The 18,852-nt window shown below is 29.8% G+C and overlaps 2 protein-coding genes across 2 annotated transcripts in view; one reads left to right on the plus strand and one right to left on the minus strand.

Moving 5' to 3' along the window:
* LOC106682680 (myrosinase 1) overlaps positions 1–11,301 on the plus strand; it is a gene marked incomplete at its 5' end in the record, with an annotated part of 13,353 nt that extends 2,052 nt beyond the window's left edge. Inside the window, 8 exon segments of the mRNA XM_067046022.1 lie at positions 232–354; positions 434–614; positions 680–774; positions 2,945–3,092; positions 3,383–3,531; positions 6,096–6,233; positions 6,312–6,418; positions 10,460–11,301. Coding sequence (XP_066902123.1) covers positions 232–354; positions 434–614; positions 680–774; positions 2,945–3,092; positions 3,383–3,531; positions 6,096–6,233; positions 6,312–6,418; positions 10,460–10,565 — 1,047 coding nt within the window.
* A 1,997-nt stretch (positions 11,302–13,298) lies between these two features.
* On the minus strand, positions 13,299–18,564 carry Not11 (CCR4-NOT transcription complex subunit 11). Its single transcript, XM_067046024.1, has one exon. It carries the CDS (start codon positions 18,298–18,300, stop codon positions 16,975–16,977), a length of 1,326 nt encoding a protein of 441 aa, XP_066902125.1. The 5' UTR covers positions 18,301–18,564; the 3' UTR covers positions 13,299–16,974.
* Between the last annotated feature and the right edge of the window lie 288 nt (positions 18,565–18,852).

The raw sequence follows: 18,852 nt of genomic DNA on the forward strand, positions 1-18,852 counted from the left end.
AGTTTCTAATCTTGCATCCTCTTCCATTCCTGACAATCCTCCGAGGCGCCTGAAAAGAAGATGGCCACGAGACCAGCTAATATAAAATGTCATTAGAGTGCTACCAATGGGTAGTTTCTTTAGACACCTGTAACACTCCAATTTAACTTAGATCAGATTTACTAAATGTATTATAATGTACAGTTGTAAATAGCAATAAATAAATATTAAAAAAAAAATCTCATCTTATAGGTTACTTTGTACCATTGGGACCTACCTCAAAAACTTCAAGATATTGGAGGATGGATGAATGAAACTATAGTCGATCACTTTCAGAACTATGCTCGAGTTGTTTTTGAAGCTTTAGGAAATCGAGTAATAATTAATTAACAATTTATACTATCACCATGATAAATTCTAAAATAATTAGTTTTAAAATGTTTATAATGTCCAGGTGAAATGGTGGATAACGATCAATGAGCCTTTAGATATAGTAAGTGGATATTCATCGACTTGGACCCCACCTAATGTTGGTCTCCATGGGATTGGTGACTACATAGCCGGTCATAACATATTAAAAGCACATGCTAAAGTTTACAGAATGTATGAAAAGGAATTTAAGCCAATTCTGAAAGGTAATATCAATCTAATACCATGATTTTTATTTAAAAATGTTAAACTAATGTTTCTTTTATAACAGGTAAGATTGGCCTTGCACTTGATGGCGCTTTTATTTTACCTAAAACAGACTCGGAGGAAGATGCAAGAGCTGCTGAGCAAGCGATGCAATTCCATGTAAATACGATTTGCTATTAATTTTTTTGCTAAAGAGTGTGTAACACTTTTATACCTTAATGAGAGATACTTATTAACAACCATGAGTTTTGTCTTAGGAATGTTTCGTACCAGGCTTTAAGTATGGACGAGTATTCTTCTTTGTCTTTTCTCTGGATTCTTCCTCATTCCTGATTAAGTTAATTAATGCATTCTCTGTTCTATCCTAGTTAAACCATCAGAAACTTTAGATTCCTTTTTGATAAAGCATGGAAACTGAGCTAACAATTTTGCTATTGATGTATGCGATTGAGTAAATAATTAACACAGAAATAACTAATTATTCTTATTCTATTCTTTTCGTATTTGCTAACAAGAAGAAGTTTTGGACATGAGCACAATTTAATTGAAACATTTTTATGGTGATATGATCTTGCCAATGTATTCCAGGAGTGGAGAGAAAAAAATTATATAACATCCTTTGCTCTTTATTGTTTTAAAGGTTATTATTAGTCAATAAATTTGTTCTTTGCAAAACAAGAAAAAAGTGTTCCTAATTGTATTAAATGAGTTTAAATGTATAAAAAATTACAAAAATCAAAAAAAGCTTATATAGCTCATAGAGCAGGCCAATTTTTTATTTTATGTCAGATTCGTTTTTTTTTTTGTTTTTTTTGTCTTTTCAAACCTCAAATATAATTTTTTAAAATTTTTATGATTTAGTTATAGAATTAATCCTCAATCTTCCAACTGTTTTATGTAAGGGAGGGTATTATAACAAAAGGCAAAGAGTATGTGTTGTACTGATGCATGCCACAAGCAAACATACCCCACATAAAAACAGCCTAGCTGTCCCATGGTAAATTAGTGTTGCCACCAACAGTTGTGTTTTATTCATAATTATATTCACAAAGTGTTTAGGTTATAAATAATTAATTTTAATCACAAATCAAATAATAAAACTTATTTTCTACAAACCAACTCCAGCTAGATAGATTAGTAACCTATGAATTACCATCATTCTGTCTTACTTGCAATAAAACCCAATCAACAACAAACAATGTTTAAATAAATTCTGGATTTTCTTTTTAAGAAGTTTGATCATATTAATTTTTTTAATTGTTGAGGTGTAACTTCTAAATATAATATAAACTATTCTATATTTTGCTTGTATAATGTTTCGGGACAATTATCCCGTACTCGTGCACCTTTGCATCCTAAAATTGTAACAATAAAGTTATTCTTATCAGCATTTTTTATCATACTCATATAACATAGATAAAAATTGTGGATAAGAATTACTTAATTGCTACAATTTTAGGATCCAAATGTGCATGAGTATGATATTGTCCTGAAACGTTTTACAAGCAAAGTATAGAATAGCTTCTAGAAGATTATTGATTGACCGTGTGTATAGATGAATGGAATATGGTCCGGGTGCGGTCAAAAAAACTCAAATAGTAGATAATTATACTATTTTTATTGATCCAACATTTCACCCCACGTTGTAGGGCTTCGTCAGGGCTAATGAAGATACAAACACTTGACATAGTTACAAAAAAAAAAAAAAGAAAAAACATAAGGGGAAAATAACAGGGGTATACAATGAAAAGTAAAATATAATAAAAAAAAAAATAAATTAAAGGTTGTAAAAAGTAAATGAAAAGGGTAATAGTAACAGATAGATAAGAGATAAAATAAGAGAAGAAATATAAAAGAAAGTACAAATTAAGAGATGAAAAAAGAAAAGAATAAATTCAAATGATGAGACAGAATTCATACCTGTCTTGACAGGAGACAAAGTCAGAGTGAGCCGTTTGTATTGGGAGGAGTGGGGATTGCAGTTTAGCACCCACAATAACGGAAATAATTTTAAAGTAAACATTGTAAAAAAATATTTAAATTAGGTAAACAATAAATGGTAATATACATAATAGAGAGGGGGAAGAGATATTTACAAAATTATAAATAGAAAAAAAAATCCTCATAGATAGAAAAACAAAGGAGAAATAAAGAATAAATTAATGGGATACAATATATGTAACGTTATACAATATTTGAAACGTTGGCTCAATAAAAATAGTATAATTATCTACTATTTGAGTTTTTTTGACCGCACCCGGACCATATTCCATTCATATAGAATAGTTTATATTATATTTGGAAGTTTAAATTAAATAAATCCTTGCAGTTTGGGTGGTTTGGTCATCCAGTGTACAGCAGTACTGGGGACTATCCTCCTGTTATGAGGAATAATATAGATCAGAACAGTCAGATAGAGGGACGAAACGAATCAAGATTACCCTATTTCACACCACAAGAGATTGAGGAAATCAAAGGTAAGCTATTCTAGATTATTAATATCCAAATTTTCCAAGGCAGTACTTCTATATAACATTTCACTTTCTCTAACACTGTTCAATAGTGTTAAAGTATACTATGTGCAATATACTTTTCAATTAGTTTGCGATAAATATTTAAATTGAATTGGTTAGTAGAGTATTTGCCTCTTTGTAATTTATATTGATCAAATTTATTCTTTTGTTTTCAATTCGTATAAACTGGAAAATTATATTCTGCCTTTAAGTGAAATATCAAGAATCATTAAAATTAATCATTCTTCTCACAGGTAGTTACGACTTTTTGGGTCACAATAGTTACTCAGCAGCATTAGCCACATTTGGTGCAACTGGCTTTGACCCTTCGGTTGAGAGAGACAGCAATATCTTGTATTCTGCCGACCCTAAATGGCCGTCATCAAATTGTTCGTGGTTAAAGGTGAAAAGAATATTTATAGTATTATTTTATCTTTCTTATTTAAAATGATTTATTACTATATGAAGGGCCTTGATAGGAAGGTTACTAGTGATAAAGAATTGATTTTGATACAAATAACTATAAAATTGAATTGAATTAAAATACTCCCTTAGAGGAAAACATTTTTTAAATTAGATATTACAAAAAAATTATAATTATAAATAAAATAAAAATACAAAAGTTTTTTTTTTTAAATTGATGTCAATTTTACCTCTATATTAATGATATTTTTTTTAATTTAATTAATACACTGTTATTTGATGTATCATCAACAGAACTATTTATTGTATCATAAGGTGTCCAGTCCTGAATTTAAATGTCAAACATTTACAGATGGCACTAAAAATTACTGGTAAAATAAATATAATCAAAACAAATAATAATGTGTTTGCTTAAATAAAGATATTATTCATCTAGAAGTCAAATTGCCATCAATTTTCAATATTAGTATATAATTACTTCCTACTTAATTCATAGAAGGATAATATAAGTTTTTTTAATGTAACGATAACAACAACTTAAGCTTATCTATCACCAAACACAATCACTTGCATTGTTAGTCTTAGAATGAAATCAAAGGTATAGGTAGTCATAATTTAGTAAACATTTAAACGAGGACAAGATGGTCAGGGATGCAGTCAGTAAAGATACCCAAATAAGTAAAACTTATTTATTTGTGCTAACGTTTCGGCCTATATTTCAGGCCTTCATCAGAGCTCAAAAATAAAATGAGGTAGTAACCTTATATCAGAGGAAATATAAATATAAATAAAATAATAACAAACAAATTTGGAAATATACATAGCAATAAATTAATTAGGTAGTAGTTGATATTAATAGAAGGCTAAATATAATATTGTAGTGGTAAGAATTATACAAAGCAAATTATAAAAAAAAAAAAAAGAAGTTGTCAATAATCAGAGAGTACTCCTGTAAATAAAGAAATAAATATAATGAAAGTTGCTGAAGAAAATGTAAATAATGAGAATTTGAAATTAACATAATGAAATATGTAATTAATGATTAAAGATATATAGATAGTGAAAACAATTTAATTAACATAATGAAATGTGTGAAAGAAAACCATACGTATGATACAATGGGTAGGAAAGAAAACAGAATATTGCAACAATGAATAAAAGATGCACAGTAATACAAATGAGTAAAAAAAAGTAATAAGCAAAAATAAATATAGAATGTCTGGAAATATGAATAAGGAAGGAAAAAGAGTGATGAGATGCTTGGGAATGGAAAGGAAGAAGACAAATAATTAATTGACAGAGAAAACTTACTGATTCGGGTGGGTGGGCCGTCAAGAGTAAAAGGGGACAAAATCGCCTGGTAGTAAAGCATGCGTACAAGTACAAAAATACATTAAACCAAGCAGAAATAGTTACCGGTATGTATAACTAAATATGGAAGACCGTTTAGATGAAATAAATATGGTAGAAAAAAAAACACTTGATAATTTTGGGACGGAACCACCCAATGTTGGTACTGAAATTCAGGTTGAAACGTTGAAATAAATAAATAAGTTTTACTTATTTATGTATTGGACTTTCGACCATCTTCTCCTCATATCAATCTACGATCAACTATAAACACCTTGTTAAAAATAGAAACAATCATTGTGATAACAAGTGTAAGCAGTTAGTTGAACAAAGTTTTTAAAAGAAATTCTTTTTTTAGTGAACTATACTATACTACTTAATTAGCATTGACAAAGTTCTATCAAACTTGAAAAAGTGAAAACATATGTGTTTGTGTATCTAAACCAAAAATATTAACCCAAACTGTATCTAAATTCAATATATTTTGGAATAAGTAAAACAAAACTAAAACTGCATTTTATATGATCCTCAAATGAATAAAAGTAAATCAACTAATACAACTTTAGAGAAACCTACTAAAAAATAGACCTACAAGCCTGTGGTCTGCAGATTCTGATGGACTTTTCTTATAAAATAGAAAATCTAATGACAATTATAAATGGCTCTATGAAGTATAAAATTAAATACAGAAAAATAAATTAAATCAGAATTTTTAAATATTTTTATAATCTTCATTGTTAAAAGTTAGAAACTACTGTAAATCATTTATACAGAATATTGAGGAACAAGTATAGGTTTCAATTTTAAAAATCTTAGAAAGGAGATTTCAAATGTTCAAAAGTGTCTAATCATTATACCAAGTTATTCAAAATTTTGCCATTGCTCTCCTGGAATTTTTTTAGGTATCAGTAGTATCTTGTAGGGTGAGTGAAAAAAATTTAAAAATAAATAAAACAACCAAATTGATCATCCGGGTCTCCTCTTTGCTTCCGAGTAAATATAATATTCCTTTACCATGGGTACACAACTCAATATTTCATTTTATCACTTTCTCATCTAATTTATTTCAATTAATTTTTATATGTGTCTTTTTCCTCATCTATATTTCTAAATTAAACATATAATTACAATTTTTTCTCTTTTAATATCTAAAAAATAAGTTATCTATTTGTTATCTTTTTTTTTGTAATTTAGGTTTATCCAAAAGCCATCAGAAATTCAGTAAACTGGTTCAAAGATCACTATGGAGATGATTTACCTATATTTATTACAGAGAATGGATACTGCGATGACGGTAGAATAAATGATATTGAAAGAGTAACTTATTATGATGTAATATTTTTTTAATGATTTTAAGTAACAACTATTATAATTGAATCCAATATTATATAAATACTATCTTTTAAACAGAGCTATTTAAAGGAGCTATTGGAAGCAGTTGTAGATGATGGTGTTAAGGTAATTGGCTATTTGGCATGGAGTATAATCGACAATTTTGAATGGAGAGATGGATACAAGTAAGACATTTTATAGCTGTTTCATTTATTTTACTTTAAAATAACAATACAAGGGTTGGAACAATAAGGGAATATCCAAGCTGTTCAAAAACTCAAAAATTACCTGGGTAAATAACTGTTAATTATAGTCCTGAAAATAGAGAACAAAAAAAAAAAAGAGTTACAGAAAAAAAAATTATTCCCTCAAAAATCATGCATTTCTTGACTATGTCAATCTATTCTAAATTAAACAGTCACACATTTTCTTCAAAATATGTTTGACCTCCAAGGACAGGAGTTTCATGTTGGCCAGACAACATAAACCAAAAAGTGGATCTGAAAACTATTTTATATTTAACCATTAAAACAGTATGGATATAATAAGATATTGTATTGGAAAATTAAGAGTATTTATGAGAAATTAACACAAATTTTAATGAAAGTATTGTATCTTGAATCATAGACCATGTCTTGGTCTCCGCAAGGTCATGCCAGGTTGAGCTGTAACGGCTCTTGACTGCTCTCAGAAACTAATAGCTAAAGTTGTCATGGATACAATCCTTATTTATGAATGAACCATTGATAAATAAATATCATATTCATGACAATTTTAGCTATTAGTTTCATCTATAACTAATTTTTGCCCATCTTTGCTAAGTTACAATTTACTCTTAGGCCAATAAAAAGTAGGATGCTATACATTTTCTTTTTAAATATATTAATTAAAAATTCATTTTCGAAGTTATATTCTTATATTATGTGATGATTTTATATTCTTTGTTCTTTCTTTCGATTGATTTCAACATTAAAATAGTTATTTAAATTTTTATTATATAAGAAAAATGTAAATGCAGTCATCCCACCCTCAGGTGCTGATGACTTTGCTAGTTTCATTAATTTTCTAATTGAATTATCACATAAATTATGGACTGCCTATATAAAATGACTAGAGGGCCGTCCGTAGCTCAGTTGGTTAGGCCTAGGCCTATTGTTCTGAGATCTATAGGTTTTTTTTTTTTTTTTTTTTTACGAGGGTCGGTGGAAATCTTCAAAAGACACGGATAGGCCCGTACCTATCCGTGTCTGGGATTTTCACCGCCCTACACCTGTTCATTCCTCTCCACGGGACCGCCGCTAGGCATTACTTCATGGAGGGAAATGGCTGAGTGCCGCCTCGCATTCTTCGCATGGTTTTCACGTTTTCATGCTAGGTTACGTCTTCTTGCCCTCTCTTCCTCTCTCAGCCTCTTGAGAACGACTGTGGTGAATCTCTTCACTGCATTCCAATGCTGGTCTGAGAGGAGCATATAGCTCACCAAGTTTTCTGGAGTGATGCGTCCTCCACACTCTCTCTCCAATTCACTTCTTTCTACCTCAAAGCGAGTGCAAGTGAAGAACACGTGCTCTGCGGTTTCCTCGACAGTCTGGCATCCAGGGCATTCTGCGGTGTTATCCAGTTTGAAGCGGTACTGGTAGGCTCTGAAGCATCCATGTCCGGTCATCAATTGGGTTATGTAGAAATCCACCTCACCATGCTGGCGACCATACCACTTGGCCACATCGGGTATTAACCTGTGAGTCCACCTCCCGGAATCTGCAGCCTCCCAACGCTGCTGCCACTGGTCGATCGTTATTTTTCGCTCTTCTTCTCTTGATAAGTGCAAGCGTCGTCCATAGTGCCTGCTTCTTTCTCCAACAAGAAGTTCCACAGGTGGCATTCGGGCTATCACACACACCGCTTCGTAGGAAACAGTTCGAAAAGCGCTAACTGTCCTTAAACAAACTCTGCGGTACACCGAAACTATCTGTCTCCTGTATGATATGGTAGCCATCGCTTGTTTCCAAATCGGGGCTGCATACAACATAATGGAGGTGACAACAGTAGCCAGAAGCCTTCGCCTACTTTCTTTGGGACCTCCGACGTTTGGCATGAGACGTGACAGTAGGGATGCAACTTTAGCAGATTTGGTGCTTATTTATATACTCTGTGTGAACATTAAAGCGGAGACGTGCATCGATCATGACTCCTAGGTACTTTAAGCAAGACTGGGAACGAATTGATCTATAGGTGCCGGTTCGAATCCGGCCTGGAGTTTTTGGTTGGTTTTTTGGTTCCACAATAACTTGACCCTCCACCAGGGTTAGTATAGGATGGTTACCTGTAGATAACTATGGTTGGTTAACTGTGGATTGCCTTTAAGAATAAAAAAAAAATGACTAGAACCTTTTTAATTGTTTTAATTTTTAGACATTTTTTTTTTCGTAGAAATAATAGATTAAATGATAGAAAAAAAAAACACAAAAACTTACTTTAGCTTTTAGTCACTTTCCCTTTCTTCAGAATTGTGAGTATGTTCTGGATTTTCTCTTTAGGAAGTTTGGTAAGTCAATTCATAAAAATTTGTTGAGGTTAATAAACTTCCAATTGAATGTAATTTATTTTAAATTATCATACTATATTACATTTTGGGACCACTGTCCCATATTCATGTACTTTAAACCTCATAATTTGAATTTCCTATATGAAATTCAAATTATGAAAAATTATGAGGTTTAAAGTACATGAATATGGGACAGTGGTCCCGAAACGTTGTAGTATAGTATGATAATTTAAAATAAATTTCATTCAATCGGAAGTTTATTAACCCCAAAAAATGTTTATGAAGTATGTTCATTAGTAGACCGTGTCAAGCAATATTACAAAGTTTCAAAACTTTAGGAATAATTTATTAAATAAATCAAATGGTATCCTTGTTAAGTCTCACACTCTTTATTTTATCAATAGTTCAACGTTTTAATATTAATAAATAAATAAATACCAGCCTCAAGAAATTGAATAAATTATGTAGTAATGTTCAAAACATTATTAAAAAAAAAAAAAAAAAAAAAAATCATTTGCCTGGACTGTTGTAGATCTGTAGATCATGAGATACTGATAGATGTGTATTATTAAACAATTCTTCCTCCATTTTTTTAAAACCTGCCTTGCCAGATAGTTCTACTAACGTCTGTGTCCTGTCTCATAATAGAATACGAAATAATTATGTATCTAAACCGAAAAGATTAATCTAAACTGAGTCTAAATTCAATATATTTTGTAATAAGTAAGACAAAACTAAAACTGCTTTTCATGATCCTCAAATGAATAAAAGTAAATCAACTAATACAACTTTAGAGAAACCTATTAAAAATAAAAGAAATAATACTGGAAGATTGTTGATTGACCGTGTGAATAGATGAATGGAATATGGTCCGGGTGCGGTAAAAAAAAACTCAAATAGTAGAATTATACTATTTTATTGAACCAACGTTTCGCCCCACGTTGCAGGGCTTCGTCAGGGCTGTTTTGACGGCAGTCAAAAATAAACTCCCTACTTTATTTGGCCAAACTGCCAACTCACTTTATTTTTGACTGCCGTCAAAACAGCCCAGACAAAGCCCTGCAACGTGGGGCGAAACGTTGGCTCAATAAAATAGTATAATTCTACTATTTGAGTTTTTTTTTTACCGCACCCGGACCATATTCCATTCAAAAGAAATAATACTACTTATCTTATAATTTGTAAATGGTATAATTTCACTAACTTGTTCTTTTGTACTTGTAACTGCTATACCAGTAATAGCTGTCCCCATTAGGTAACAAAACAGATTTGTGCTTGTAGCTTGAATACTTGTATTTATGAACTAATACTATTTGGTTCCGTTATGAAACAGTGCCCTGGAGTACATTTCAAATCTCTCAATCCTGTTTTCTTCCATATCAGGAACCAAATCTCACAAGTTTATTACATAGTAGATTCTATTACAGTATCCTAAACTAAAATATTATTGAAAATTCTCGGCTATTCAAGAAAGGAAGAACTGGACTTATTTTTAACTATGTTTTGTATTATTTTGACAGTTAACAAGAGAGTTAGATAAAGCTTTTTGAGTCACAATGATGATCAGAGGAATTATATTTCTATGAATTAAGTGTGAATATTTTTCATTTTTAATTGTGATTTAAAAAAATAAGATACTTTAACACTAACTAAAATGTAATGTATATTTTTTCTGTTTCAGTCATAGATTTGGTTTACACCACATAAACTTTTCGGATCCACAACGTCCCAGAAGAAAAAAGTTATCTGCCGAATATTGGCAAAGATTTTTACTTCAGAAAACTTAGCATATAAGATATAAACTCCTTTTTGTGTTCTCAGATTTATTGTATCTTAGGAGACTACATTCCTTGGACTAAAAATTCCTTTCACTATCAATATTTAGGAAAATTCATCTACAGTATTTTTTAAATAGATGGCAGCCCTTTGTTGCCAACCATACTTAGAAATAATTACAAAAGATTCATATGGCGCGCACAAAAAAAATCTATAGGATGAGAAGTCAATGGAAACAAGTGATAATTTTGCTAATAAAATTTGTTTTTTATCTACCCGAGCCTGAACAAAATTCACCCTTGGCCTAAGCATTGGCAAAATTGTGAAGCGAAAATTTGGCTAAGGCAGATGTAGATAGCAAAAACAAATTTTATCCATTGGTTTCTTACCCACTCAATTAAGATTATCTATTCATGGATACTCAAACTTACCACAAGCCGATCAAAATGGACTAAGTCAAATACCTTCTTATAGTCAATCCATGGTGAAAATATATCATATTTCTTGCATCTTAGCAAGCACTCTTATAACAATTGTTTTTACGAAACTATAACTTATGAAGTAATGATATGTTTTAGCTTTATACCATTATCTCCCGTTTACTCTTTTTACTCCCAAATTATAAGAAATGCTAATATTTTTTAGCACAAAAGTCTCGTTGTGCTATTCTCTAGCAAAAAGTTTCTTAGTTTATTTTAGAATTATTTAATAATAGTTTCAATCAAAATATAAAAATAATTTCTTGAATCTAATTTCAAATTATTAACCTGAAATCCTAAAGAACACCTATGAAAGAAAATTAAAGGATCTGTAGCGATTAAACTTAACATAACTGATATGATCTTGTAATTTTTACATAAATAAGTGAAATTTTCCATATCTGATTTTCAATAGATCTTCAGTGTTCAGAGAACATAGTCAAAAGTCTGGTGAATTTTAAGCACTCAGGAATTCCAAATTTTAAATCTTTAAAAGCACAAATTTTATTAGCAGATGTATTTTAAAAATATAAAGAAAATATCACATGGAATAAAGGTATGCAGAACATTGGACCAGAATACAGAGAAGAAACCTGGCTTCTTTCTTTGAGATATAGATAAACTAAAAAAAACACTATTTTATGTAACTACCAAAACAATTTATAACTTAATTCCCTGATGGAATCAACAAAAATTTTTTTTGTTAAGATCTTTCTTGACATTTCATTTAAAGGGGAGGAGGGATTTTCTGGGAACTCTCAGTCTTAGATTTTACACTATTAATAAAGATATATCTGGCACAGAATGGGCACCCTGTGTGCTGTAACTGAAAAACCACTATGTACATAAACTAGTGCCAAAACAGCTCTAATGATTTACATGAACCTTAAAAGTTATGACTAAAAATAATTCTATTGAATTTAATGAAAAATTTAAATTAAAGTTTATGAAAAACTTTCTGGGAATCACTAGAAAGGTAATCAAATTTTCTTTTAAAAAAAATCATTTAAATCTGACTGATAACACAAATATTCTATTTTGGACTTTGTATCCATTTTTTTAAAAAATAACTTGTCCATGTTTCCATGACAACCGGTTCACTTTTTTTGTTTATTAATTAATTGAATCTGCTATTGGTGAAACAATTATATGCTATTAAAATAAATGAAACTTTAGTTCTATCAGAATCAATTACTATACATCTCAAGAAATTATGTTATGTTTATCCAAATCTTCATTTGTTAAATAATTTAATGGTCTCAAATGTCTAAACAAAATATTAATCACACCAATATTAATGAAGTGTTTATAGTTGACTTAAGAGTTGGATATTAATTAGCATAGTTGAAACTAATAGCTAAAATTAACATAGATAAGGGCCTTATTCATGAATGAACCATTAATAAAGAAATATGGTATCCATGACAATTTTAGCTATTAATTTCAACTATAGCTAATATTTGCCCAACTCCGACCATCAATTAATATGAGAAGATAGTTGAGGTAACAGTCAGCAAAAAAATACACAAAAACTTATTTATTTGTGCCAATATTTTGACCTGCCTTTCAGACCTTCATCAGATCTGTTAAAAACAGAAGAGATTACAATCATCACTCAGTGAAATATAAAAATAAAGGAAAACAATAAACTCCCCAAAATGGCTACAGTTTCTTCTCTTGTGGTTCTTGTCAGGAAGAACAAACAAATTTGTAAACATGCGTAACAATTAATTAAGTAGAAAGTAGTTGATTAATAACAGGAGTAGTTAGCAGTTGATTGATTACAATAGAAGATAAAATAAAATAATTTGCAAAACAAAATGTAAATGATGAGTAATGAAATTAGCATAATAAGATATGTAAGTTATGTCTAAAATAATGAAAAACAATTTAAATCAACATAATGAAACAAATTGATAAATTTTTGTTTATTTATGTACTTTTTGCTGACAGAATCCCTGACTATCTTCTCCTCACATCCCAACATTAACAAAGATACAGCAACTTTTTAAAATAACCTTTGCAATCAAGGTGTTAAGAAAGTTTGTATGAGTAGAAAGATCAGATAGCTCTTAAAGCCTCTCTTAAGTAAGTATGTGTTATAAAGGTTATATCCACTAATTTTCTCTAAACTTAAGGTAATTTCAATTTTCTCTCAATAGAGCTATACTGAGGGTCCACAATACTATAAATTATATGTACTAATACTATGAATGTACATCAAATGGATTTCGGGAAGAGGGAAGACAAAATAAATAAATAGAGTTGCATCATTAAAATTTATCATGTAACAATTCCTTACAAAATCTTCATAAAAACAAAGAAGATAGAACAAACTGAAAAATACATTTCATAAAACAAATTTATAAGTCAAATAACCCCAAATTCAGCTATTTACACATATACAATTGTATCATTATTATTGTTACAGAGCATTAAAGGACCTTACTGATAATACTATTTACATAAAAAGAAATGCCATAAGTTCAGAAAGCAGACATACAAATTTACTTTCTTAGAATACTATCCAATATAATTGATTGTCAGGCACTTATTTACAATTGAACTACAAGTATACATGAGGTATTGTACTTATAATAATACACTTCTAGGCTTATTGAACCTAGTTATGAAATATATAATTTAAGTTTTCAGTTCATTAGGCAGAATATGTCGGTACATTTATTATAACGCATTAACAAACTATCACATTACATTTTGTATCAATAGAAAACAGATTTTCGTTCCTGTTTGTAAAAGCATGCGGATATAATGTTATCGATTCAGATTCATAACACAATAACATAACTGATGAGTTTTTATAAACCTAATAAATAAAGTATATTTGAACAGAAGCTAAATTAGTGATTACAAATACTTTTGTGATGTCAAAACCTAAAATAAATGTTAAATAAACTAATCCATAAAATTCATTAGTTTATCACAATGTTAAAAAACCATCAGTTCATCAGGTATACAATTAGGCATCAATATAAGACAGAAATGTTACAAAGTCATGCTTAATATCTAAGATTTCGAGCATGATGCATCGAATCTTTAAATAAGTACATAATACCCGTTCTGATTACTTCATAAGCTTTGGCAAGAAATTTCACAGGATACATACATAATTACATATTAAAATATGAAAAATTAGTTTTAGAAGAATTTTGTTTAAAAATACATAAAGCAAAAACCCTGAAGTGTGAAAGAAATAAAACTGTATCAGTAGAAAGAAACGTTATTCATTATTACTGTATCAATTTTTTAAGTTCAGATATAAGCTTAAAAGTAATGATACAAATATTTTCAGATAGTTTTAGCAAGAAACCTTTGTTTGTTTAATACATGATGGTTATAGTGACAAATATTGAAAATAGAATCTGATCAGTCAAAACGTAATGTAAACAGATTCATCGTTAATAAAAAATGAATGATACTTCAGTTCATAATTTTAAAAAGGAATTGTTATTTAGTAAAACGAAAAAATTATGAAATTTACTATACTAAAATTATATAATTATGTTTTAGTAATAAATATGCAAAATCCAAAATCACTCAAAACCAATTATAAATAAAAAAAATGAACTAGGAACCACCAATAATTAGTATCTGTATGGATAAACTCTTTGGCATCCTCCCTCAATTTATTTTCAAGATCTGAATTCATAAATTGAAAAATTATTTCTTTAATTTTGATAAAACCCAAACTAAATGGTAAAACATAGTGGCCATCTTGTTACTGGGGAACCCCTTCATTTAGAGCGGCCTTCATATTACCCAGATCTAAACATTAATATGAGATGAGTTCTCAAGAAAAATAACTTTAGCAGAATTAATTCGAGAAATAACAGTTGTCTTAATGGTCTTCCATTGAGACAACTGTTATTTCTCGAAGTAATTCTGCTAAAGTTATTTTTCTAAAAGAATAAAAAAAAATATTGTACAAGAATTTGTGAGTACATTGAATGAAAGCTTTAATAAAGGCAGAAGTTAATTCCTCCTATTCCAAGTCAAATATAAATACCTAGGAAGATAAATTTGAAGATCTTAGGGCAAGAATATGACAAAAAACATAAAATATTTCATAATGAGGTGTAGATAGTTGACCGTAGATTACTGATTGGAGAAGTTTGTGGGGGAGGGAGTGAGTGCGGTCAGCAAAGAACAACATAAATAAACAAAACAATATTTATTTATATTTATTTTATGCCGACGTTTCGACCTGAGTTTCAGGTCTTCATCAGAAGTGAGTTTTGGGCCTACCTTCTACGCCATACTCCCTGATGAAAACCTGAAACTCAGGTCGAAACATTAGCATAAAATAAATAAATATTGTTTTGTTTATTTATGTTGTTCTTTGCTGACTGCATCCCCTGACAAATTTCTCCAATCAATAAAATATTCCAAGAGAAGATTTTAAAAAAATTTATATAATTAATATTCCATAATATTTATATCATGCTAGAGTTGTAGCATTCGACTAAAACAGTAAATAGCTTATACCAAGATACAAAGGAGTATTTTATACAAAATGTTGTGAGTCACATTCTTGCCCCACCCCAACCCATTTATTTATTTAAATTTCAAGTTTTCATTATAATTTTAATTTATTACAATACGTGAGAAATATAATTAATAATGTTATAGGAAACCAGATTTGATAATAAAGGATGGCCACTTTTTCAGTTGGAAAATGGTAAAGCAATTTATATTACCCATAAAATAAAGATTATAAAATTTTACAAAAAGGATGCAGCAACTTCAATCATCATTATTTTTCTATTAATCTTCTGAAAACAAAAAATATTATAAAAATACTCTCTTTCTTTACTTCTATGATTTTTTATTTAGGAGTATTAATGAGTAAAATGAGAAAGGTAATTTTTTAAAAAACTAATCGTTTCAAGATCATTCATCCTTTAATCTTGCTGTCAGTTGACGAGGCCTAAATATAGATTGTTCAAATAAAAATATTTGCGTCAATTTGAAATATCAGATTATTTAGATCAATTTTAAAATAATTTTGAAATTCGAATAATACTGTTAATCATTTAAAGAGCAAATTTAAATGTTTACAAATAACTATCCCACCAAGTTTTTGAATAATGTTCAAAAAATAGTATAATACATTAACCAATGGCAGGTTGCTGAGTTAAAAGTTAATGCTTCAATTTAACCTCACTTATCCAGGCTATAAAACATTACCTTGCAGTTATTTAGTTCTGGGATCATTTTATTCCACCTTATCTTGAGAAAAATTTACCCTGGGAATATTGGGTTGCTTATTGTACAAGTGAAACAAACTCTTAATTCAACAATCTGTCCTAAATTAATTAAATTTATATAATCTACCCTCAGTCACAAAAAAAAAAGAAGAAAAGACGTCACTAAGTAAAATGTTCAAATTATTTTATTACATAGCACTATTATCTATTACACAGAAATGAAATTTTAACAAAATTATGTTGCCAAACTTTTTTTAATGTTTTGTGATCATTTTTTAAATATTAGAACAAAATTCAATCCACAATAAGCTTATAACATTGTTGGGAAATAGTAAGTGCTAATTGGAACTCTAACAAAAAACATAAACATAAAGGCTTTTTACATGCAAGTTCTGACTAACATCAAACTGGTGAGCACATGTGGGGTACTGTTTTAGGAACAGAAAAACTGAATTACACATGCGCCAGCCATCGCCAATTTGACGATAGACAAAATTTGTAGATAATAGGTCTATTTATTACAATAAACCCTTTTTTCTTCTCCATGTCATAGAATATTTTTTCAATGAGCCAAAGTTATGAAGCAATATTTTCAAAATAAGTTAATTATATTTCTTAATATTCTCAACACACTTTCAATTCAATTCAAATCAATTTTTTAAAATATCAACCGTTTCAGAGTACACCGAACAACACATTTCTTCATTTGAAGATCACGATCTCATATTTGTCACAGATAATGATTGTCCTGGATTTTCTCCAGTTTCCAATTGTTTCAAAAGACGAAACAGAGCTGCAGCTTCTCTAATACGGCTGAATTCTATACAAAATGCTTGAACTTCAATAAATAATTCTTGAACATTGATAATTTTATTCCTTATAAGTGACTGAAGAAAGACGCACACAAGTCTAACTAATCGGTTTTGCATATATCTGTCTTTGATTGTCTCACAAGTCGAAATGCAATTAGAAATATACAAATGAACAAATTCTGTTGGCAAATCCACTGTTGTAGTCAATCGATTGACAACTTCCATCGAGTGGAGAGACATTTCCATGTTGACTAATACGCTAAAATACTCAGTTATTTGTGATGACTGCATAAGTTTTAATAAAACTTCAATAGCCACGAGTGGATTATTTTCAACCAAATCAGGCAGTTTACTAGGAGTCAATCCAATGTGATTGACTAATTTTGGATCTTTGTCTAGTGCTGTAAGTAACAACTGTTGTTGTTGGAGACTAAGAACATTCTTGTATGCTTTAACCATCAATTTTTTTGCTTCAGTTCCACTATCGTGAGGAACTGACAATGAGGAGTCATAAGCCACTAAATGCTCATTCAACACAGGTTCTTCGAGCCAAATCATTTCCTGGTCATCAAAATAGAGAGGTGGAACCAATCTGATCATTTCAGGCCTGTATGTGTCCCTTGCTGGAGATTTAGGATCGGATAGTAAAGCTTCAGCAGTTTTTCGAGCATCATTCGAATCTGCAATCTGACTTCCAACAGCATGCTCAGGTATAAGTGGAGAAATGTGATTCCTAGTCGATGGTAGATGATCTGAGACAAATTCTTCAGCTAAATGTTTCAGATGAGAGAAATCAGCAATAGTTGTATTGTCAGTATGGATAATAAATGATGGTGTTTTCTTTAATAACTCTTTACCTTGGTTGGAAGCAATGAGGTGTGATAAAAAGCTTCTTTCAACTGGTTTTAATCTGACCTCCTGTGTTGAAAATTTTCTACTACTCTCAGGTTGCAACAGTTCAATAAAGAAAATGCCAAAAGGATTGTGAGCAAATGAGTCAGTTTTATACAAATCATAAAGAATACTAAGTGCAACTATCCTCTGACTAGGTTTTTGTATTACACTGTTAACAATTACAGTTACTATTGCATGCCCTAATTTGAAATAGCTTGATTTTGAAATATGTTGATTGACTTGGCTTATAATGTGCTCGATAGAATGGTTTTCTAAATTTTCATCCATAAGAATACCTAGGAGGACCTGAATTTCTTTAATACTTAGCGCCATAATGATTTCATTAATTTAAATAGTTCACAAAAAAATTAAAAGAACAAAGGCATGGATAACAATACCTCACTTCCTAAAGTAAAATCAGAAATTGTCACTATAAAGTTCAAAAAGGGCTAGAAAAACTAACCATTTTGTCCAAATAGGCGACCACGTTTCTTCGGAAAAACAATAATCTCACGTCACAAACACTAGACTCTAGACTTTCAAATTGAAACAACAGTAATTTTTGTAACCGAACAAAACAAAAGCATAAGTATATCCAAAGAAGTATAAACAGTTTACGAATTAAGTGCTGAAACTCGAGAAAGGTAACTAAGTTCATTCGAATTCTATCCTCATTGAGTAACTTAGGTGAAAAAATGACAAATCGCGAAAAAAAAAAAAACTTAATTTAACTATACAACATAATATATATTTATTTTTCTTTGTTTCAGTAAATAACATGGAAAACATTTTTAATACAAACAGTAACTTCACAAGAATAATTAAATTCAATGACAATACTAATAGTAATATTCTGTAGGTATCTGTGTTATTAATCTTATAAAA

Source organism: Halyomorpha halys, unplaced genomic scaffold, assembly GCF_000696795.3.
Source record: "Halyomorpha halys isolate HHAL.00 unplaced genomic scaffold, Hhal_1.1 Scaffold24.1, whole genome shotgun sequence".
In the NCBI taxonomy this organism is placed as follows: Eukaryota; Metazoa; Arthropoda; class Insecta; order Hemiptera; family Pentatomidae; genus Halyomorpha; species Halyomorpha halys.